This window comes from Pinus tabuliformis, chromosome 5_1, assembly GCF_031772625.1.
Source record: "Pinus tabuliformis cultivar Carrire ecotype Pingquan chromosome 5_1, CPIR1, whole genome shotgun sequence".
Classification (NCBI taxonomy): domain Eukaryota; kingdom Viridiplantae; phylum Streptophyta; class Pinopsida; order Pinales; family Pinaceae; genus Pinus; species Pinus tabuliformis.
This window is the reverse complement of record NC_142305.1, coordinates 523,382,199-523,406,063: the sequence shown is the minus strand read 5'-3', so window position 1 is coordinate 523,406,063 and position 23,865 is coordinate 523,382,199. Positions and strand designations below refer to the sequence as shown.

The 23,865-nt window shown below is 37.9% G+C and overlaps 1 protein-coding gene across 1 annotated transcript in view; it reads left to right on the top strand.

The window, feature by feature from the left end:
* Window positions 1-23,865, top strand: part of SS2 (starch synthase 2) — a 144,496-nt gene that overhangs the window by 79,479 nt on the left and 41,152 nt on the right. The window contains exon 7 of the mRNA XM_089432387.1: window positions 17,341-17,514. Within this exon, the coding sequence (XP_089288513.1) occupies window positions 17,341-17,514 (174 nt within the window). The remainder of the gene's footprint in view (window positions 1-17,340; window positions 17,515-23,865) is intronic.

Below are 23,865 nucleotides of genomic sequence, written 5' to 3'. Positions count from 1 at the left end.
GAAACACTTCAACGGAAACAAGGTTGACGAATTTTGACGGCCAAGGACCTGGATCAGAGAACGTGACTCTGTGCAGTGGTTAAGCGACCAGAGGATCGAACAACTCTGATACCAATATAACGAACAAGGTTCATATGCTCAAAGGAATGGTTTGATACCAATGTAATGAACAAAGTTCGTATACTCAGAAGAATGCTCTGATACCAGATGGAGCGGATAAGCTAAAAAATTGATGATAAAAAGATATATATTTTATTAATTACTTAAATGATGAATTACATATAAGGGCCTTTGGCTTATATACCACCTTAGGTGCCTCTTGGTGAAAGGGCATGATCTTATGATCGTGCCCTTTTGCCTAATTAACCTATAATTACAAAATTATTAAATTTTTACATAACAACAAGTTTTAACTTGTGAAGAGAGATGCTACTTCACCTAGGTAGAATATCAATATGTATGACCAAAAAACTGTAATAAATTATTTATAGTCTCATGTAAGCATCAATTGTTAGCATTTCATATTTAGCTTCAATTATATTTAATTCAAGTCGGGATGATAATATCACTGATAGGATGGGGAAGAAAAAAAAATGCTCATTAAGTATTGTTAGAGATTGCAGAGCACAAATTGAAGACATATAGCAAACTTGTGTTTGACTTGAATGTTAAGATTAAGATAACAAGAGATTGATGGGGAAAGAGAGATGGTCATGTTGACAATGATAAGATAGGAAATGAAGGCCAGATATAGATTCTATTACCTATTAAGTTTTTAAAACCATTGTTGCGAACATCACGATCAGGATTAAATCGGCGAGGGTCTGAAATCAGGAAAAATCGTGAAAAAATCGGTAAAAATGAGCAAATACAAAAATATTCATCTTTTTCAAATTTTTAATATCTAAAGTGTACACAACATAAAATAAATGCATTGACACATAAATATGAAAAGAGAACTAATATATAAGATGTGTAATATCGTGTCTAGTGCTACATCGCACATAACAGTGAATCATGTCCTGAATACTAAGTCTTGAGTTCCCACTCAGCCTCAAAATATCAACAAAAAATATAGCAATGTATCTCATATCATGAGTCATAATGTCATATACAATGAAATGAACCAAATAACTAATACTACTGATTTCCTTTGCCCCTCTTGCGAGAAAATGTAACAACTTTCCCTCTAGATGAAGAAGGCAGGGGGTTTGGCAGTGGACTTTGTTGTGCTCTAGAAGCTGAAGAACTAGGAGCTATAGGAGGTAGACCACGTCCTCTACTGGTGACAAGGGTAGGTGGTGTCACCTCCTCCTCCTCCTCCTCTACCCCCTCCACTACCTCCTGCTCTAACCAATCAGGGGTCGACTCCATGATAGGCCTCTCGGCCTCAACCCTCCATGCAACAGTGGTGTCAATCCCATCCAATGAGATGGCCTCCACATCAGGTGTCCTCTCAAGTTGCCTCACCCACAATCGAAGATTGTAGTAGACGTAGACCATGTCATTAAGTCGCTGGGACTCCAACTTGTACAAGGGTCATAAATTAATAAATTATAAATAATAAATTAATAATTAAAAAAATTTATTTAATGAATTCAAAAAATTAATTGGAAATTTGGAATATTTTAACCTGTTGTGCTTCTTGGTGTGTATTTTTTCAAATACACTCCAGTTGCGCTCGCATCCTGAGGAGCTACATGTTTGGCTGAGCACTCGAATGACAAGCCTTTAGAGATTGGGTACTCTGCCACCATAGCTTCTCCACCATGCATCTACAACAAATAAGATAAACATAAGAAAAAAATGAAATTTGAAAGTTGAAGCAAAGTATGAACTTGAAGAGACAATGAAATTTGAAACAAACTAAAGCTTACCTGGCATTTTAGTCTTCCTATCCACAACAACCATGTCAAAGCTAAATGTGCCACCTGCCATCCTGTATATCTCCATTTCTTTGGAGATTTTTGCACATTCTGCTGGAGATGGCACCATCCTCTGAACACAAGTGAAGAATCCATCCATGACCTTAGCATCAAATAAGAAACCACAGGAGTAATGTGGGGTTTAGGTAGATCCCTACAGCATGAATGGGACGATGGAGTGTATTGTTCCATCGCTCATCAATCACTTCCCATAGGAGTTGTTGTTTCTCATGCCCCTATCCCCTTTATCATCATAGTAGCTCTGAATGGATTCTTTGGCCCTATCCATAGCCTCATACAAGTAGCCCATTGCGGGCTTGTCTCCATCAACTAATCGAAGAACCTTTACCAAAGGTTCAGTGATGCTACACGTCTCCTGCACTCTCACCCAAAAGCTTTCCTGGTATGAAACTAACCTGCATGTGGCCTCTCCCTCTGGTTTGCAGCTATATTACAAAGCACACCACTCCTATGAAAGAAACATTCTCTTCACATGCCACAGAGAATTCAAGAGGGATTGAAGAGATATGAAACTGGTGGCAAACCGTGTAGTGGCAGGGCACACCAACTCCTTGTTGGTGGTGAATGTTTACATCAAATGAAGCACAAAGGCATGATTATATATAAATTTTGTAATGCTTTTTGCTAATTCAAAAATATCCTTGACAAAAGGATTTTTTCTTATGACCTCCAACATCAAATCAATGCAGTGTGTAGCACAAGGTGTCCAAAATAAGTTAGGATGGCTCTCCATAAGCATCTTGCTAGTACCAACATAATTTGCAACATTGTCCGTTATGACCTGGACAACATGTTGTGGACCGACCACCTGAATGAACACATCCAACAAATCACATAATAACCGTGCATCTTTGATATGTGCAAATGCATCAACAAATTTCATAAACATTGTCCCCTTGGGACAATTAACCAAGAAGTTAATAAGGCTTCTACACTTTTGATCGGTCCAACCATTTGACATCACAATGCATCCTATGTGTGCCCATGATTCCCTAAACTCCTCCAATCTCTTAGTGCAGTCAATATTTTCATTTTGAAGAATGTGCCCTCTATAGTCATCATATGAAGGGACTTTGTACTTTGGGCCAACAGTAGCAATAACATCAACTACGGGCTGGAAAAATGGATTGTTCGTGACAACGCTGAAAGGAATATCACTCCAAAGAAGAAATTTGCCTAACAACTTGTCAGTGTCTTCCTTCTCCCTTTTTTTAATAACTGACGAGACAGATGTTTGTGTTGAAGAATCTAGGGCAATGGGGTATAGTAGGATTCTTCTAGACTTGATAATTATTTGTGAAGCTCTTTTATCATTTATCTTGTTAGCTTAATCTTCTTCTTCTTCTTATTAATGCATGTGTTTTTACTTCATCAAACTGCTACCAAAAACATAAGAACAAGAACACAAGATGTTGGCTCTCTGCCAGGGAAAAACCTCTCTCTCTTAGAGAGGAAAACCCTTTCGTAAGTTTCTCTTATTGAAGCTTCTTATTGATCAATGCCAAACCCTAGACCCTTGACAAGAATATCCTCCAAGCACAAGTCAAGTCCTTCCTTCTTCCGAAACTTTGTTTCCCGGCACTTCGCCCTCCGACACTTCCTTCTTCTTTCGGCAACTGATGATAGATCTTGTTATGCTAGCTCTAGAAGAGATATTTCTCCTTGATCCTTAGTGAACTCTTTCACATATGAGGAGTCCTTTCTCCCTTGCCCAACCGAGCTCTTTCTTGAGATATAGTTGTAGACTTGTTATGACAATAGTGCAGCCTTATTTCTTCGCACGTGTATTGACCTCTTCCTTCTTCGCTTGAGTGAGAGGCCTTATAGGCCTACTTTGATTGCCCAACCAATGAGATTATATGATTGTGATAGTAGTGTTGTAATGACCGCAGGAAGAGGCTCCTTTCTTCGCACGTGTGACTGTAATAGGCCTTAAGACAACCCTATTACACTTCAGTCTTCTTCCTTATTTCTTCGCTGCCCTTGAAGACTCTTCTTTCGTCCTTCTATTACCTTCGCTGCCCTTGAAGACTCTTCTTTCGTCCTTCTATTACCTTTGCTGCCCTTTATCTTGCCTTCTACCTTCGCTGATTTCAGAGGTGAAGAATGCTTGTCGTTGGAGGAGTGGACAACCTCTATATATAGAGGTATGTCCCTCCTTTAGGCTGACTTGAGGCCAACTTGACTTTTCCACTTTGGATTTGCTTCTTTGGTGATGTCGTTGCTAGGAGAGGACTTGTGACTTTTCTTGGAGGAATATCTTTGACTCTAATACATAAATATACATGGTGTAACATGCCCTTAAGGTCTTCAACATTTATTTTGACTCTTTGACTCACCTATAGCACTTTAACATGTGCTAGACCTATTTCAATGAGCAAGAAACTCATTGATAAATATAACAAAAATAATATTTATTTTCTTGAATACATACAAATATCAAAAGCACATTTATGAAGACCGAACCTAATTACACTTTCTTCAACACTCCATCCTAACTAGGGAGGTATTCATAAATCATTACAAGGTGTTTGGCTAATTTTAATCTTGAAGAATTCACATAAGAGAAATCGGATTGGCAATCCATCTGTTATAGCATCATAGTAACCAACATTGTTCATAACAAGGCCTTGACCAACAACTCTATCTCTCACAAGATCAGAGCACAATGTTGGCGAGACCAATGGCTTATAGACACCTTAGTCATTGTCTCTCAAGGTACATACCCACCTGGGTGTTCACTGAGTATGACCTAGGATTATTCTTGTCTTGGGTTCCCAACCCTCAAAGAATATCGGTCCTCTTGCCTACTCTTGTCTTGGTTGCCCTACACATCCTCAAAGAGCATTGGATGCTAGATGATTACCTAAGCCTCCCATTCTTTCTACCCAAGTGAAGACAAGAATGTTGTGTCTATCTCTTCCTCTTAATTGAGGAAGACATGCCCAAGTTTCCTCTAACAAGGAACTTGCCCAAGCAACTTTGTAGTTGGGAACTTGTTAGAACCCCCTCTTAGCTTGGGACTTATCCATTCATCAACAACTTCTTCTTCATGGGTCCTTCAGTTGCTTGATCTCATTCTTTCTTTCGATGTCATAAAGTCCTTTGTTTGAACTTCTTCTTGGTAGGGCAACGACCATCGATCAATTTCCTTCCTGATTTGTCATGTCATTGCGCCCTTCATGGAAAGTGGCCTTCTTTATATATATCAGGTCCTCTTGTCATCTGGCTACTTGTTTGTAATCTTGTCTATGCTTCGGAATACTTTTCACATGGATGCTTAGTTGTACTTGCTTGTTCCCATACTTTGATTTAGTAGTCCTTTATGACTTCATCCTGATATTGCTTCAACATCAAATGGTGCTTTTGCTGGATGGCTTCTTCATCATGACATCTTTGTAGAGTTGAATCAATTATCTGTACCTTACTATCTCCAAGGCCTTCATAGGTGTCAAGGGTCCTTTGATCTTTTTCTTCCTTTGTCAGAGTTGTCATGCCTTCTTTCGGGAGATGTCTTTAATGGATCTTGTCAGATAGTGATTCTTTGTGACCATGGTGTTCTTCATATGCTTGATCTCTTTCTTCATTAGCTTCTTCTCAGATGATTAGTCAACCACCTTATACTCCTTATGGGAGAACTTCTTTATGTTGACCTTCATTGCATTGTAGTACAAAAGAGATCCTTTTACACTTGATCATGTCATAGAACTATTCCCATGACTCAATAATATATATATATATGATGACGACTTAACTTTGATGCATACATACCTAATCTCGATTCTCCTTTGATTATCTTGGCCTCATTTGATTGCCTTTGGTGTGGCCCTTCTTGCTTCATCTTTTCTTGCCTGCATATCATCCTTTTCTTGAATCCCATGAATGGGACTCCCAATGAGACATCTGCTCTTGTTTATGAATCTTCTTTTGAAGATTCTATCAGAGGATCTTGAAGATCCTTACCCTACAAATGTTTCTTCCTTTTGATGATAGAGGCATTCTAAGATTTTAATCATGATCAATTATTCTTTCATTGTGGATGAGGTCCTATAATAGGTATGCTCCTTCTATATGAATATCTTGAGCTATATCTACCATGCTCCTATATTCTAGAAGATATCTTTAACCATGCATTCTATTCTATTTCTACATGCTCCTATACTACTCAAAACTTTGAAAGAAGACTTTAAGTAAAGAGTTTGACTTAGTCATAGTAGAGATCTGGAGGATCTTCCTTCTTCTGCTTCTTGTCTTCTTCTTTCACTTCTTGAGTTACATGAGCTTCTTCCCTTTTTCTTTTGTTGTTGTTGTCCTTCTTAAGTTTAGGACAATCCCTTTTGTAGTGTCCATATTCTTGGTATCCAAAGCATTGGATTTTGGACATATCTGTATTGCTTGTTCTTCGTGTACCAAACTTGCCAAATTTTCCCTTTCTCTTGGCCATAGCAGCAAATGCTTGCTCCTTTGATCCCACATCATCTTTTGCTTTGAGTCTAGTTTCCTCTATCTTGCATAGAGACCATAGTTCACTTAGTGGGGTAGCTTCCTTCTTTGCATATATGCTTGATGTGAAGTTGCCCCAATCCTTAGCTAGAGCATTGAGTACTACAGTTGTCATTTTTCTGTCAAACATGACTTCTCCTAGCTCTTGAAGTTGATCCCTCATCTCAAAGATCCTCATGAAGTAGGGAGCTATTCCTTCCTTTGATATCTTCATCTTGTACAAATTATTTCGTAGAGATATCACTTCTCTGGTTGTGCTTATCGAGAATAACTCTATTAGCTTGTCATAGATTTCTTTTGATGTTTCAAATTTGGAGACATAAGGAATGAGAGAGTCCTTGATAGATTCTATTAGAATCCTTTGAGCTCTTGTCACATCCTTATTGTACTTAGCTAAGGCTTGAGTTTGTTCCTTTGCGGGGATAGTGATATTCCCTTTGATGTGATCTAGAAGTTCATTCTCTTTGAGAAGTAAATCAGTCCTCTTTTTCCATGCAAGGAAGTTATTGGTCACAACCAATTTGTTACTTTCCTTGCAGAAAGACATTGATGTATATTCAGAAGGGGACACATACTTACTTGATAGAGTTTGAGATGTAGTGGACTTGCTTTCTTTTTGAAGACTTGATGGCTTGCCTTCCTTCGATCTTGATGTTCTTCAAGTTGCTTTCTCCAAATGGACTTGCTTGATGATGAGATTTGCTTGATGACTTGTAGCTTGATGTAGGTCCCTCTTTGATTTGCTCTTCTTGTAGGTGCCTTTATATAAGGCTTTTCTTCTTGTTTTGTAGCCTTCCTTGATGAATGATGGATGGTAGACCTTCTTGTCCTTGATGTGATTGAGACTTCTTGGCTTGATGCTTCAACCTTGTAAATGTTCTTGAGATATTTTTCCTTGATGAGTAACCTTATGAGTGTTCTTGAGATGCCCTTTCCTTGATGTGTCACCTTAGCTTTGATACCATGTTGAAGAATCTAGGGCAATGAGGTATAGTAGGATTATTCTAGACTTGATAACAATTTGTGAAGCTCTTTTACCATTTATCTTGTTAGCTTAGGCTTCTTCTTCTTATTATTAATGCATGTGCGTTTACTCAGTGTTGTGAAAATCGCTATAATATTGCGATAAAATAAAAAAATTGTGGTTTTTTCACTTAAACGATAATATCGCGCGATTTTTATGAAAGTTTTTTTCCCCAAAAAATCGCTGAAAAAATCGCGATTTTATGAAAAAATCGCGAATTTTTCCAAAAAATTGCGATTCTATGGGAAAAAACGCGGAAGGAATTGTGGACTGTTACAAACAAACCTGAGATCCATTACTTGCTTTGAAGAGTCTAGTGTGTCTTCTGAAAATCGATGGGATGATGTGACAACCAGAACTTGTGGAACAAATGTATCAATGCTAGACTGCCATTTTTGTATTCTCTACATTGTCTGCAATTCAATCTCTGCGTTGCTTGTTTGTACGCCCAGAAATCAGTTTTAATGTGTCAAATTGAATCTGCGTGGAGCTTGTTTGATTCATGTTAATCGTGGAAGGAATGAGGATGCCTAGCAGTGTTGGTTCTTGTCTATTAGTGAAACACCCAGATAATGCACCTAGCAAGCGTTGTAGCATCAGGGCACTGAAAGTTGGATACAAACCTTTGCATTGAGAATACAGTTATGTGTGTTTGAGGGATATTGTAAAAGGGTGGCTTCATCAGCACTAAATGGTATTGGCCCAAGAAATATATACTTGGCGCTGCAATGGTTATTATTTTTGTATTTTCCGATTTTTTCCCGATTTTTACGATTTTTTTTTTTTTTTTTGTTCGATTTTTTGCCCTCACCGATATTACCCTAATTACGATTTTCGCAACACTGCGTTTACTTCATCAAATTGCTACCAAAAACATAAAAACAAGAACACAAGATGTTGGCTCTCTGCGAGGGCAAAACCTCTCTCTCTTAGAGAGGAAAACCCTTTTGTAAGTTTCTCTTATTGAAGCTTCTTATTGATCAATGCTAAACCCTAGACCCTTGACAAGAATATCCTCCAAGCACAAGTCAAGTCCTTCCTTCTTCTGGCACTTTGTTTCCTGACACTTCGCCCTCCGACACTTCGTTCTTCTTCCGACAGCTGATGATAGATCTTTTTATGCTAGCTCTAGAAGATATACTTCTCCTTGATCCTTAGTGAACTCTTTCACATATGAGGAGTCCTTTCTCCCTTGCCAACCGAGCTCTTTCTTGAGATATAGTGGCAGACTTGTTATGATAGTGGTGCAACCTTATTTCTTCGCACGTGTGAGGGGATTCCTTGTGAGATTGAACTCTTCCTTCTTCGCTTGAGTGAGAGGCATACTTTGATTGCCCAACCAACGAGATTATATGACTGTGATAGTAGTGTTGTAATGACTGCAGGAAGAGGCTCCTTTCTTCGCACGTGTGATTGTAATAGGCCTTAAGACAACCCTATTACACTTCGGTCTTCTTCCTCCTTTCTTCGCTGCCCTTCAAGACTCTTCTTTCGTCCTTCTATTACCTTCGCTGCCCTTTATCTGTAGGAATTTACAGGGTAAGTTCCTCAGATAGAACACCAAAGGACGCCGCTCACAAACATATCACATATCAATACACCAGTATTCTTTGTGGAGGTTTTCCATTACACCAAAACCAGCAGGTGTTGGTAAACGTTCCAAACCAGTAACTAAGATCCCAGGGTGGAAATTACAGATTCCATAGAGGTGCGGTGATTCTTCCAACACCCACCTCAAACGCAACTCGGGGGAATCGAACCTGGGTCCAAGCTCTGATACCATGTGGAGGTTTTCTGTTACACCAAAACCCGCAGGTGTTGGTAAACGTTCCAAACCAGTAACTAGGATCCCCAGGGTGGAAATTACGGATTCCATAGAGGTGCGGTGATTCTTCCAACATTCTTGACGTGATTAAAACCCTCAAAGAGGGAAACAGTCCACGGCCTGAGCCAACGCGACCACTTCAGGCAATTTATTAATAAAAGAATGAAAACTTACAAAAGCTTCTCTCATGAACGGTCACCCTACAAATGACCCTCCATTCTCTTTAAATAGATATCATGGACCAATCGAGTGTTAAGCCATGGATCAAGTGTCGGTAATACCGAGGAGAGAATGAACCGTCAAATCCCTTAATGTTTAGAACATATCGTGACCATCAGAGTGTGAGTTACAAAAGTACATAGGAAAGAAACACACTTTGCTTAACTCTACACTAGACCAAGTTATACTTAACTATTTCCTATGTGTCGGAATATCCTAACATCCCCCCTTAAAAACAACTTGGGATAGGATTGAAGGATGTAGAAATATGACACAATAGGAGAAGGAAGGAGGCATTAGAGCCTATCCCCCCTTAGTGACAACTTCCTGAACTCCAACCATAAATCGAAGTTTAGTAAACTTCGCCTCTGTGAGAGCCTTTCTAAAGATGTCTGCAACTTGATCATCGGTTGAACAATATTGCACTTCAAGAACATGGTCATGAATGAGCTTTCTGATGAAGTGAATGTGTAGTTCAATGTGTTTGCTGCGCTGATGTTGGACTGGATCTTTGCATAGTTGAATGGCATTTTGATTATCACATCAAAGTGTAGTCGGATGCTGTTGCTGAAAACCAAACTTTGACAGGATCTGACGAAGCCACAAGGCTTCCTTACTAGCTTCTACGGCGCCACGATACTCTGCTTCTGCTGAAGAAAGAGAAATGGCACTTTGTTTCTTGCAAGCCCATGTAATAGGTCCAGAACCAAGAGTGAAGACATAACCTGCAGTAGACTTCCGATCATTAGGGTCACCAGCCCAATCGGAATCAGGTCCAGAACCAAGAGTGAAGACATAACCTACAGTAGACTTCTGATCATTAGGGTCACCAGCCCAATTGGAATCAGTGAAACCAACCAATAAAGGAGATGCTTCTGCACTGTAATGAATCCCAAACTAAACTGTACCTCGAACATAACGAAGTATTCTTTTAGTTGCTTTCCAATGACTTTCATGTGGGTTTTGCATAAACCGAGCAATAAGGCCAACAACAAAGGAAAGGTCAGGACGGGTATGGGTCAGATACAAAAGTTTTCCTACAAGCTGACGGTATAAGGTAGCATCAACTTTAGGGGAAGTACAAGTGACTGAAAGTTTGGCTCCAGACTGAAAGGGAGAAGGGGCTGGCTTACAGTCTTCCATGTGAAAGTGGCGTAGAAGATCACAGGCATACTTGGACTGGGAAAGGGAAATACCTTCCTTGGATTGCAAGACTTGAAGACCAAGAAAATAATGCAAGTGTCCTAAGTCTGTCATTTCAAACTTCTTTTTAAGGTTGGACTTCACATGGTTTATAAGGTTGGGATCACTACCAGTAAGGATAAGATCATCAACATAAAGAACAAGAATGATAAGAGACTTACCCACTTTCTTGGTGTAGATAGTATTGTCAGAATGACACCTAGAAAATCTAGTATCTAAAAGAAAGCTATCCATTTTGGCATACCAAGATCGAGGGGCTTGCTTGAGACCATAAAGGGATTTCTTAAGCCGACATACAAGGCTGGAGTCTATTTGTATAAAGCCAGTAGGTTGTTCCATATAGATTTCTTCATGCAACTCCCCATGCAAGAAGGCAGATTTAACATCCATCTGATGGACTTCCCATTTGAAAGAGGCAGCAAGGGAAAGAACAAGGCGGATAGAGTTCATTTTGGCAACAGGGGAGAAGGTTTCAATATAGTCAATGCCTTCAACTTGTGAAAAACCCTTAGCAACAAGGCGAGCTTTATGTTTATCAACTTTTCCATCTGGTCCATACTTGGTTCTGTAAACCCATTTGTATCTAACAAGTTTTCGTCACTTTGGAAGAGGAACAAGATCCCATTTATCATTTGCCAATAATGAACGATATTCTTCATTCATAGTTGCGTCCCAATCTGGATGGCTTGAAGCTTTTGCAAAGGTGTTAGGATCATAATTTGCTGAAGCTTGAGCCAGTAAAGAAGAGGCTCTATCAAACTGAGAACGTGTACGTCGTTGATCTGTAGGATCACCTGCAAGAGCACCCGCTGCATCCCGAGTAGCACAAACCCATTTTGGAAGCTGAGGAGCTAAAGGAGGATCCTGAGAAGGTGGGGGAGGATTGTCATCCTCACTATCATCATCTGAAGAAGAAATATTTTCAGAAGTAGAAAGGATAGAGAGAGGTGGAACATTTGCCGAACTAGGCTCGTAGACCGATATATTTTTAGCAAACTTTACATCTCTTCTAATGATAACATTTTTGGACTTAAGTGGAATAAGTCTATATCCTTTGACATCTTCGGAATATCCAACAAAAATACATTTTTCACTCTTAGGTTCTAAAGCTTTATGTTTCTCATCTAGAATATGGGCCCATGCTTCACTTCCAAAAACACGAAAGTGACTTACATCTGGTTTAATTGAGCTCCATGCTTCTTTTGGAGTGATATTCTTTAAAACCTTAGTAGGAGTGCGATTTACTATGTAATTTGTCCAAGTGCGTCTGGAGAAATCATCAATGAAAGTTAAGAAATACTTGTAGCCAGAGATTGAAACAACTGGAAGTGGACCACATAAATCACTATGCACAAGCTGTAAAGGGGCTGAGGCGTGCCAAGAGGCACGTTTTTCAAAACTATCCCGATGATGTTTTTTGAGTACACATCCGGAACAAACACCATCTCTGCAAGATACCATAGGAAGACTTGTCACCATATTTTCTTTACATAGATTTTGAAGGGAGCGATAGTTTAAGTGACCAAATCACTTATGCCAAAGTTTGCTCACTTCATCATTATGAACAACAAATACCGAGGGAAGAGTTGATGACCCAAAGTTGTTAAACTTATACAACCTTGTAGAATCATCAGCAATGCCAGTAGCTAAAATCTGTTTAGGATCTCTTAGGTCCTTAATTACAACATCGTGAGGTGAAAATTCAACGGTTTTACTTTCACCTGAATGAGTTATTTGATATACAGATAGAAGGTTGCAGGATAAGTTTGGAACACATAATACATCATTAAATTGATCATTGTCTAGATGAACAGTTCCAGTCCATACAACACTAAGAGATCTATCATGACCAACATATATATTTTTGGTGTTACAATCATTTAAAGAAGAAAATATGGCTTTGTTTTTGGCCATGTGATAAGAAGCTCCAGAATCAATGAGCCACTCATGAGAATGAGAAGAAGAAGACACATTTAGTGCATAACTAGATCGAGATGCTTGACAACCACATGCAGAAAGTGTTATTCCTGAAGATGAAGTTGAAGTTGAAGAGTGCTCCAAATGGATGTTATGCTCCTTCATTGCTGCTTTCATCTTCTTAAAGCATTTGGATTCTAAGTGGCCATCTCGATTACAAAAGTGGCAATGTCTATCAGTCTTCTTCCCTTTGTTTTTATTTGCCTTATCATTTTGTTGAAATGATTTTTCATTTTGACACTGAAATTGCTTTGGACCCTTGTTTGGTTTAGGACCATTCTTTTTAGGACACTGCTTCTTAGGATTCTTTGAATTTTGTTACTGCTGGGCGGCTAAGGCTTTCTTAGAAGAGTTTCCAAGATTAAGAAGACCAAGATGTAAGAGTTTTTCTTGTTCTCTTATTAAAGAATCACATAAGGCATTAAAAGAGGGGGACTTATAGTCTTGTCCTTGAGAAATAAATGCTTCTCTAGTAGAATGGAATGTGAAAACAAACACAGAGTAGGCTGGTCCCAACTTAGTAATAATGGAATAGATAAAGCTATCATCTTCTTTCTTAACCTTAACACCTTCCAAGAGAAGTCTAAGGGTCTTGAACTTGGACAAAAAATCTTCAATGGAAGAAAAATTATTCGGGTCCAACGTAAGCAACTCATTTTCGAGTTGATGGGCTCTAATTCATTTTTAATTCCAAAAACTTTAGTGAGTTGTTTCATTGCTTCATTAGGGGTATCAAGTTCTGCGATATGGAATCTAAGGTTTGGAGAAATAGACATCCCTATCAACCCACGTGCTTGATCTTGCCTATTTTCCCATTTAGCTACCTTATCTTCATCTTTAGGTTTAGTTTCTTGCCCCGAGGCTATTCTGTAAAGACCTTTACTTCTAAGTAAATCCACAATGTAGGACCACCATTGGAAGTAGTTGGTGCTGTCAAGAATAACTTGGCATGGACTTTCCATTTTAACATAAACTGAAGCTGTAGACGCTGAAACTAAGTGTTTCAATGGAAAGATCTCGAAAAATTAGGCTGATTAAAAAAAAAAAACGGCTCTGAAAACAGCTTCCGGATGAAAAAGTTATGGCTTGTTGAAGAAAAGTTGTTGAAGATGCCGACAAAGTGCGTGAATGTGCGGAAGTGAATGATAATGTTATATATAAAAAAAATCCCCCTCATTTCCAAACTTAATCTAATTAGCTCACTTTCAAAAAAGATTTTATGTGACCCACTTTTATAAATAAATGAAAGTCACTTTTACAATGGTACTTTATGAGCTACTCACTAAATTGTAACTTAAATAAAAGATAAAGAGACTTTAGAATTATAAGTGACTCACTTTTTGTAATGGGTGAGAACACTTTTACATAAAGTAACTTTAAAACATAAGTTACATGTGCTTTTTGAAAAAGTAACTCAACAAAAAGAAAGACTTGAACCAAGACCTCTATTGTCATAAAGCAACTTTGGACCAAGTGAGCTAGTTTAAAAGGTTAGTAATTTTTGGAAAAGAGGAAGGGAGGGTTTTTTTTTTTTAGTCATTGAAGCTTTGGGGTGCGTGCTTACTTGAAAAAGCTATTTTTGCCTACAAAACAAAAAACCACACAACCCAACACAGGAATGCAAAAAAACCAAACCTTATGGCTTGAAGTTAGCTTTCACCGGAAACTAAATATTTTCCTCTATGTTTCTGATTTTTCAAGATCACACTAAGGCGTGGTGGAAAAGAGCATACGCATGAGAAAAATCCTTTCTTTTTGTTTCTGATTTGCCCAGATCACACAGAGTCGCAGGGCAAAGAGCATACGCAAAAATGAAAGGTATAGATCCGGTAATAAAAAACAAAGAGCTAAATAAACCGAAATAAACAGAGAGATGAATAACTAGAACTGCAAAAAAAATTGTATACCTCCAAATCTTAAAAATGACGTAGCTAGGGCTACTGGAAACCTTTTCGCGTGAAACGAAAGGGGTTCCTCACTGGAACAGATGCTCCTAACACAATAGAGCAGTCCTCTCAGCCCGAAACCAGTCAGAAACAGTAGATCTAGGAAATGACAATCGGATGCAGTTGTACCGGCTTCGGATTTGGATCACCAATGGATGCGGCCCTCAAATAGCTCTGATACCATGTAGGAATTTACAGGGTAAGTTCCTCAGATAGAACACCAAAGGACACTGCTCACAAACAAATCACAGATCAATACACCAATATTCTTGACATGGTTAAAACCCTCAAAGAGGAAAACAGTCCACGGCCTGAGCCAACGCGGCCACTTCAGGGAATTTATTAATAAAATAATGAAAATTTACATAAGCTTCTCTCATGAACGGTCACCCTACAAATGACCCTCCATGCTTTTTAAATAGAGATCGTGGATCAATCGGGTGTTAAGCCACAGATCAAGTGTCGGCAATACCGAGGAGAGAATGAATCGTCGGATCACTTAATGTCTAGAACATATCGTGACCGTCAGATTGTAAGTTACAAAAGTACATAGTAAAAAAACACACTTTATCTAACTCTACACTAGACCAAGTTATACTTAACTATTTCCTATGTGTCGGAATATCATAACATTATCTTGCCTTCTACCTTCGCTGATTTCAGAGGTGAAGAATAATTTTCGTTGGAGGAGTGGACAACCTCTATATATAGAGGTCTACCCCTCCTTTAGGTCGACTTGAGGCCGATTAGTAAACTTGATGCTGACCTGATTTTTCCACTTCGAATTTGCTTCTTTGGTGATGTCGTTGCTAGGAGAGGACTTGTGACTTTGCTTGGAGGAATATCTTTGACTCTAATACGTAAATATACATGGTGTAACATGCCCTTAAGGTCTTCAACATTTTCTTTTGACTCTTTGACCCACCTATAACACTTTAACATGTGCTAGACCTATTTGGATCATTGTTGCGATTGGCCCCGGACACTGATTGGTTGCATTGATTGATCAATGAGCAAGAAACTCGTTGATAAATATAACAAAGGAGCACCAGGTTACATTTATGAAGACCGAACCTAGTTACACTTTCTTCAACAGGTTGCACACTAGGTGTGGTTCTAGGAACAAAAAATGATGAGGTTGTTACAGGGTTGGGTGTAGATGTTGATGGTGAAGTAGAACCAGTACCACTCTCAGGTCACCTCCAAACCTGACACTCTAATTTGACTCTTCAGAGTTGCCTGGGACAATTTGGGTGTCTCTATTTCTTCCAATGATTTGAGGGCTCTTCGGATGATTTTTTGATTTGTATTTGAGCAAGGCCCTACATCATGTCCAGGAACTTGTGCAAGGTGATATTTCAGTCTGTATACCCCTCTGTCATATGATGCACACATAACTTGCAAGTCAAATTTGATCTGTCAAACCCTCCATCAGGTTCACAAAATTCCCATAGAGGGTCCAATTTCCTTGGCATGTTTGTAACTTTGTTGCTCTTGAGTTTTAATGTAAGATTGAAGCTTGAAGTTTGAACTTAGGGCACAAGAAGAATTGCAAGTTAAACAAATGAAATTAAAATTTACATACAACATTTTGAATTTTTGACCAAAAAAAACCCTTAACTCAATGTAACAATAATGGAAAAAAATTACACATTCAAACCCAAGAAAAAATGATGGAAAAAAACTAGGGCACAAGAAGAAATTAAATAAATAAAACTAACAATTGAAATTTTGCATTTTTGACCAAAAAAACCCTCTCCACTAAATGCAACAAAAATGACAAAAAACACACACTCAAATCCAAACAAAAATGATGGAAAATAAATGGGTGATAGAAACCCAAGGAAAAACAAGAAAAAAAAAATGGCCAAACTTGATGCCCATACCTGAAAACCATGCTCTGTTGAAGAAACTTGGTCTAAACTTGATTTTTTTTTTTTTTTTTTTTTCTTGGGATGCCAAATTCCTTCATTTTTCTTCTCTCTTGCCCTTGTAGGTGACTTCTCCTCCTCCTTAGCTTTCACTCTTGCCCTTTGTCTGCAAAATGAGCCAAAAAAAATGAATTTAGCCTTTAAAACTGCATGGTTTTCCGCTCCCACAACTTTTATGGATTGACTGGTGATTTTTTGGTAAAAATCGCAGTTTTTTCATGATTTTTTGAAGTTAAAAAATTGCCGATATAATCGGACGATAAAATTGTGGGCATGAAAAAATCGCGATTTTTTGAAAACATCGCAATAAAATTGTGATATTTGCAACACTGATTAAAACAGTTTTGAACAAAACCATAAACAGTATTTATGTGGAGGATTTGGAATCCGTCTTGGATGGTAGTTTAATTCTCATTACTCTTTATCTGAAGGATATCCTCACTATTGTGATTTAAATTATGTCACAAGATAACTAGGACCCTTTTCTACCATTTCATTTCACTTACATCTATAAACTTTGGTTTAAACTTTTTTGTCATCTGAGTGCACCCGTAAGCTTGGTGAATAGTTGTTTTTCACTACTGAAATATTCCCTCCTAAGATTTCTGAATTACTACTTGTTAGAACTCTCGTATTTTGCTCTTGGTGTATCTTTCCTTTTCTAGCTCGTTATGTTCATTAAACATATCAGCAGATTGTTTAACAAATTAGAGATCTCACAGTTTTTTGATGGGTCGGGGACTGAAGTTGGAAGTCTTGTGAACAGGTTCCTTGGCTGGTACCTTGTGGTGGTGTGTGTTATGGGGATGGCAACCTGGTCTTTGTTGCGAATGACTGGCACACTGCGTTGTTGCCTGTCTATCTTCAGGCATATTATCGGGATCATGGCCTCATGAAGTACACTCGATCTGTCCTTGTGATTCATAACATCGCACACCAGGTTTCATTTCTAACCCAAAGTTCAAACACATCCACTTGTTTCCTCCTGCCTCCTCAGGAACAAAGGTAGAATATTTGCAAGTGTTCATAGCTTAAGAGATCACAGCAGCAGCAGCCATATCTAGAGATATCAATGGCAACGGTGGCAACTGGATTCAAATTAAAGTAGATATCAGTGACATATTTTCTGTTTCTGCATATTTAAGTGTGTTATGTCCAAATTGCACCTTAACTTCCATATTAATTATATATGCATAGAATATTGTGTCTCAGAAGTAAGGTTAATTTGATAAAGCAACTCCATGGTTGCCTACCAGAGCTTCTGTAACAAAGAAATGGCCCATCCTTGATAGAAGAACTCATTTTTCTACAAGACATACAAAGTTACCATGATACAGAGATTAACATGGATACAGATATGGGGATGGATATGAATTGAGTATATTTTTTAGAAAATATTTGTATACAATAAGACTGGAAACAGCATAGAAGACTGTATATTAAAATTTGTATTTGCAAAATAAATACCATGAAGCACAGAAAAATATCCTCAGATCCTTGATAAAAAATTTCTGTTCTAAACATCTTAGTCAAAGATCACTATCAGGAAATTGCTGAGTGTTATGTTGAAAATGCTACAGAATCTTTGTTATGAACATAAATATATAATTAATAATTAATAATAATTAGTTATATTGAAGAGGCATGTCCTAAAGGACATGACTATTTGTGAAGGGGCACCTTGCCTAATATATAAACAGGGCCCTCATTTGTAATCAAACATATCTCTTGTACATTCAACATTCTTATATATAAATATCACTTGTCCTATAATGGATATTTACATATTCCAGATATTCTGAATATTCGTGACGATACGAACCTTGTTCGTTACAGTGGCATCAAAGCCTGATAAAATTTGAAGGAGAGTTTTCACTATATGAAAAATTTGGATTCTGGCGGGGTACTCTTTTTTCCCATGCACTCATCATGGGGGTCACCAGCATCTCCAGCTTTATCCATTGAGTGATCCACCATCAGTTTCCTTTGCGCAGCACCTCACATTGTCTGAATTAGAGTAGGTGAATCTCGAAGACTGTAATGAACAAGGTTCATATACTCAAGAATATTCAAAATATATAGAATATGTAAATATCCATTATAGGACAAGTAATATTTATATATAAGAATGTTGAATGTACAATAGATATGTTTGATTACAAATGAGGGCCCTGTTTATATACTAGGCAAGGTACCCCTTCACAAATAATCATGTCCTTTAGGACATGCCTCTTCAATATACTAATTATTATTAATGATTAATTATATATTTATGCTCATAACAATCTTAGTGTTGCAGCTCTCTCTAGGAATGGCATAGCATAGTGAAAAAGCATTGTTGCTTCTTTCTAATGGTAAACCGTAAAACAATCATCTTGTGAAATTTATTTGTTAGTTTGGTTTAGTTGGGACTATTATTATTTTTTTAAATTATTTTTCCCATGATGTTTTGAGTGTTGTTTTTCAGAATCCATCTTGGGATGGTGCCTCAGAGATATCGAATACAGATCTGTCATGTATCTGTATGTGATACATGTCATGTGGATGTGCTTTTGTTGGGGTGGGGGGAAGCAGTGGTTGTTGGCAGATCCAAAAATATTTCATATAAACAAACTATGAGGTCATTTCCAGATGTGGATGAAAATGCGAATTTGTAAACTAGAATTTCAAGCCTCTTCCATGTTAACAATCCCTAATGCAACCGCCATATTTCTGGGACAAACCCTGAAAAAAATTCTGAACACACATAAATTGTGCAGTAGTTAAACACTAAACCTTTATACAAGCATGCATTCAATGGAAAAAAATTATTATAAGTGAACAACATAGATCTGGGCCAGATTGCATTGTAATGAAAAGTAACGTGTTAAAGAAATCACCTTGAAGTGTACGAAACTTCCTTGGGTAATGAAGTTCTTTTGGAGTCCTGTTTATCCTCATTGATGATAAGAGAATGAAAGGGTAGAAATAACTTTTCATAGTGTGCCTTTCAAAATATTTTGTCAATCACACTGTAGCACAGAGAATTGGGACCTATTCCCTCCCTTGTCCGAATTGGTGCTTGTTACCAATTGAACTTGCACTTAAGCTACAAAGTTCCAACAGCAGGTGCAAGCCTAAGGGTAACTCAATTAGGGCTATTATCGTCACCACAATAGCACTTCTTCTCATTAAGGCCAACTCTCGTCAAGCACAAGGTGGGCATCCCTAGGATTAGGATTACTAAAGATTTATGCGATGGGCTTAGGTAAGATGAAGAGTTCCTTTAGTAAGACAGAAATTTAGATTGATTGACTAAGTTTATACTTTTGGTGATTGGAAGTCATTGACTAGTGCCAATAACCCAATTGGGCATATGGGGTCTTAGGGTCTCTACAAAGGCTGTAAATTAATGAATGGGTGTGGGTCAATAAGCTGTTTAAACATGCAGAAATTTACGTATTAATGCGGAGCCCTAATTATGCACACGGTAATACAACAAGGAGAGATTTTATTTCAAGCTGAAATACACCATGCAATCATTCAATGAAATTACATAACATCAATACTTCAAACCTGAAGATAAAAATAGAAAGAAGATGAATAGATAGAACCTCTTTCAATCTCCTTCCTTAATGGCATAGCCAACTTATTATGAAGCCTTTATTGTAGCAGATTTAGTAGAAGATTCCAGCACATAAAATCAGCGAGATGAAGTAAATGGACAGTCACAGATATGTAGATAAACTTTTGATTTGCATAGCTTTCATAAGAAATTAAGTGTAAGACACACACAACATTATTTTCTTGAATTTTCCACCATATATTACAATGTGAGGGAGCTTCTCTTATATAAGTAGGAGCTTGAAACCTGCAATTATAAAATAATAATATCCAAATCCTAGATCCTGTTGAAATTTGGCAGCTCAGGGAGAAATTCCCTCCTTTGGGAAGGCTTCCTCACCCTTTGGAGACCCTACTAGCCCTTGGAAGAACTTAATTTGCACAAAGAAAAATATTATTTTTAATGTGAAACCCACATGTGCACAAAAGTACAAGTCGGCCTGGGCAAGGAAATTCGACCTCCTTAGACACATATAAATACACATCATGTCACATCACTTGGAGGCATCATCACACATCACATCATCTTCTCTCTCTTGATTTTATTGGTTCATACAGGTCTGAAATAGGAGGTCCGAGCTCACACGTGCGAAGGGAAGGAAGACTCTTTTGTTTGATTTGTTGATTTTCTGTGGGACAACTTTGACCAGCCTTTGACTTGGATCATTTTGACTTGGATATTCAGAATTTATCTTTGTTTAGGAAGGTCGAATTGATTGGACAAGAGACTGATTTTTTCTGGGCAAGTTGACCAACCTTGACTGCAGAATTTGACTGGGTTTGACCACAGATCTGTTGAGGTTTCACCATAGGCTTTATCTCTCCTTTGACCGAGTTTTTGGAGGCTACTTTGATAGGGTTTGACTAAGGAAAGAAGGCTGAGTTCTTTGATTGTTTGATCGAGCCTTTTGGAGGTTGGTTTGATCATTGACTGGTTAGGGATTCTTTTGCTGCTGTTGACTTTGATAGAATTTGCAGATTTGACTTGTTGACCAGAGTTGACTTTTTGGGCTCATCTTTGATTGGATATTGGATTGGTATTTGGGATAGTCAAGGCTTTGACCTTTGACTCTTTGTTGATGAACTTGAACATTGTATCTCTCTATTGAACATTTGATGACAATCTAATAAAAGAAGAATTTTGAAAGGGTTTTCCCCCTTGTGGGGTTTTTCCTTGGTTTTTGACCAAACTACTATGTCTCGAATCTCTATTGTTTTTGGCCATCTTCTATTGTGCATTGGTTTACTATTATATCTACAATTGCTTATTGTTGTTGGAAGATTGAATTTATTGGATAAAGTGATTGTTAACTGAAGAATAATTGTAATAAGTGATTGTGTTAAGCATAGAACACTGGAAAATTAACATGGAATCAAATTTGAGGTGAAGACAAGCCCAAGAAGACAAAAGACAAACAGTCACCTTTGGAGAGATTTGAAGAAGCTTATTTGACTTAGTTAAGATGTCTACCTCATACTTCAAGGATGTAGAGACACTGAATGACTCATCAAATTTTGCTTCTTGGAAAATCAGGTTGGAGGTAACCTTGAATGAAAATGATGTCTTGGAATATATGGAAGGAAAGTTACCTAAGCCTCCATAGAATGCTTCTATTGCTATCAAGGTCATGTACAAGAAAAGTGAGATCAAAGCAAAGAAAATCATTATTGGTTCTTTAAGAGATCATTTGCTTACTTATATTTCTAAGTTGAAGAAGTCCAAGGAAATCTATGATAAGTTGGTTGGGATGTATGAGGTCAACAATTTGAACCATATTCTCTCCTTGAAAAATAAACTCAAGGACATCAAAATGAACAAGGGAGAGACTGTGCAATCATACTTCATGAGGATATCCCAACTCAAGGATCAACTTTTGACTGCTGGAGAATCTATATCTGATAGGGAGATGGTACTCGTTGCACTTGGAAGTCTTTCTCCAATTTGGGAGACATTTATTACAACTATTAGCAACAATGACAAGTTTTTGACATTTCATGAGCTTGTTGGCAATTACACTCAAGAAGAAACTAGGATGATTTCCAAGTGGAGAATTCAAAAGCATGAAGAAGGAAAACCATGTGCATTTGCTACTCAAGACAAGAAGAGGAAAGGAAGAGGAAGACATCTAACACAAGAAGGCTTGCTCCGGCATCTAAGTGTTGAGAAATCTAGGGCAGTGCATGATTAGGGTTTTATTAATGATTCCTCTTACAAGTGCTTGTGATTCTTATTAGTAATTACATTAGTTCATCATCAAGCCAAATGCCAAACAAGATCACAATGCAAAGAATAAAGACACTAGAGATAGGCTCCAAGCCAAGGCAAAACCCCTCTTTGAGGGGTAAACCCAGCCAAACTTCTTCTTCAGTAGAACCAAGTCAAGTTGAGACATATCCAAGATCCTTTGACCAAGACTTCCCTCCATCAAGTCAACCTTCCAAATAGATCAGACATCTTCTGGTTCATTTCTTCACGAATCAACATCAAATAGCTTTTCAAGAAACTCGACCCTCTTTGTCATCCTGTAACTTCAGCTCTTGCAATCATACTAGCAAAATTTCGGTCCTGCAGTCCTCCTTGGCAAATTTCAGTCCTGTAATCCTTCTTGGCTAACTTCGGTCCTGTAATCCTTATCAAACTTTTGGTTCTCCTCTTTCATAGCTCTTCCTTTTATGTCTTCATCGAACATCTTTTTCTATTGAAATTCCAGATCGATTTCATGATTGATTGTTCTCATAATGGGTTGATATCATTGCTTGATATAGTTGTTGGAAGCTCCACTAATAGGCCAACATGAATAGTTGAAGAGGCCAACTTGATAGGAGGTAAGGGTTGACTTGATAGAGGAGGATAAGACATAATTTTTTGACCTAATGAGCCCAAGAAGAGTCCTTTACATAATGATTTTGACTTTGATTTAATACAAAAATCCTAGAGCACTTCAATGAGTGCTTTGACCTATTGACCAATGACCCAAGCATGAAACCCATGCTTTAATAAGTCAATTTTCTTTTACAATAAAATTTTCTCTTCTTTTGACAAATACATTATATCGTGACTCAATTATGAAGACCGATACTTGTTACATTTCTCAACACTTCCACTTAACTAGGGAGGTATTCATAATTGTACATATAGGTACAAGGATGAACTCAAATTGACATGTTCTATGAAGAGTCTTAGCACACGCAATGCTATGGACCAGATACTTGACGAAGGTATCTATCCAGTTGGGACTAAGGTGTGTTCCAAGCTTTAGCCACTATAGGTACCACCAGGCTTCATCTCTAATGCCAACCCATGGATCTAGGTATCGTATCCAAGGTAGGAGCTCCACAAGACCAACAATACCCTCTCTACTTTGGGATCTAGACATTATCACAGGCCGACCAAATGTCCTCTCAAGCATCTTGTTGCCTTAAGATGCTTTATCTCTCCCTATCAACTAAATCAGATATATCCACTAGTCCAAGCATGCTTCAAAATGTTCAACCTTCTTGTGGAGAGATTTGCCTGTACAATCACAACCCCAATTAGTAATAAACTTTCAAATATATAAAAGTTAGCACAAACTTCTGGGGTCTTCAAATATTATGACGCTGCTTAAATCATCATCATATTATCCAAACACATCTCATCGGAAGCTTTCTAACTTCTTCAACAACACCAAACTCAGCCTTAGCAACT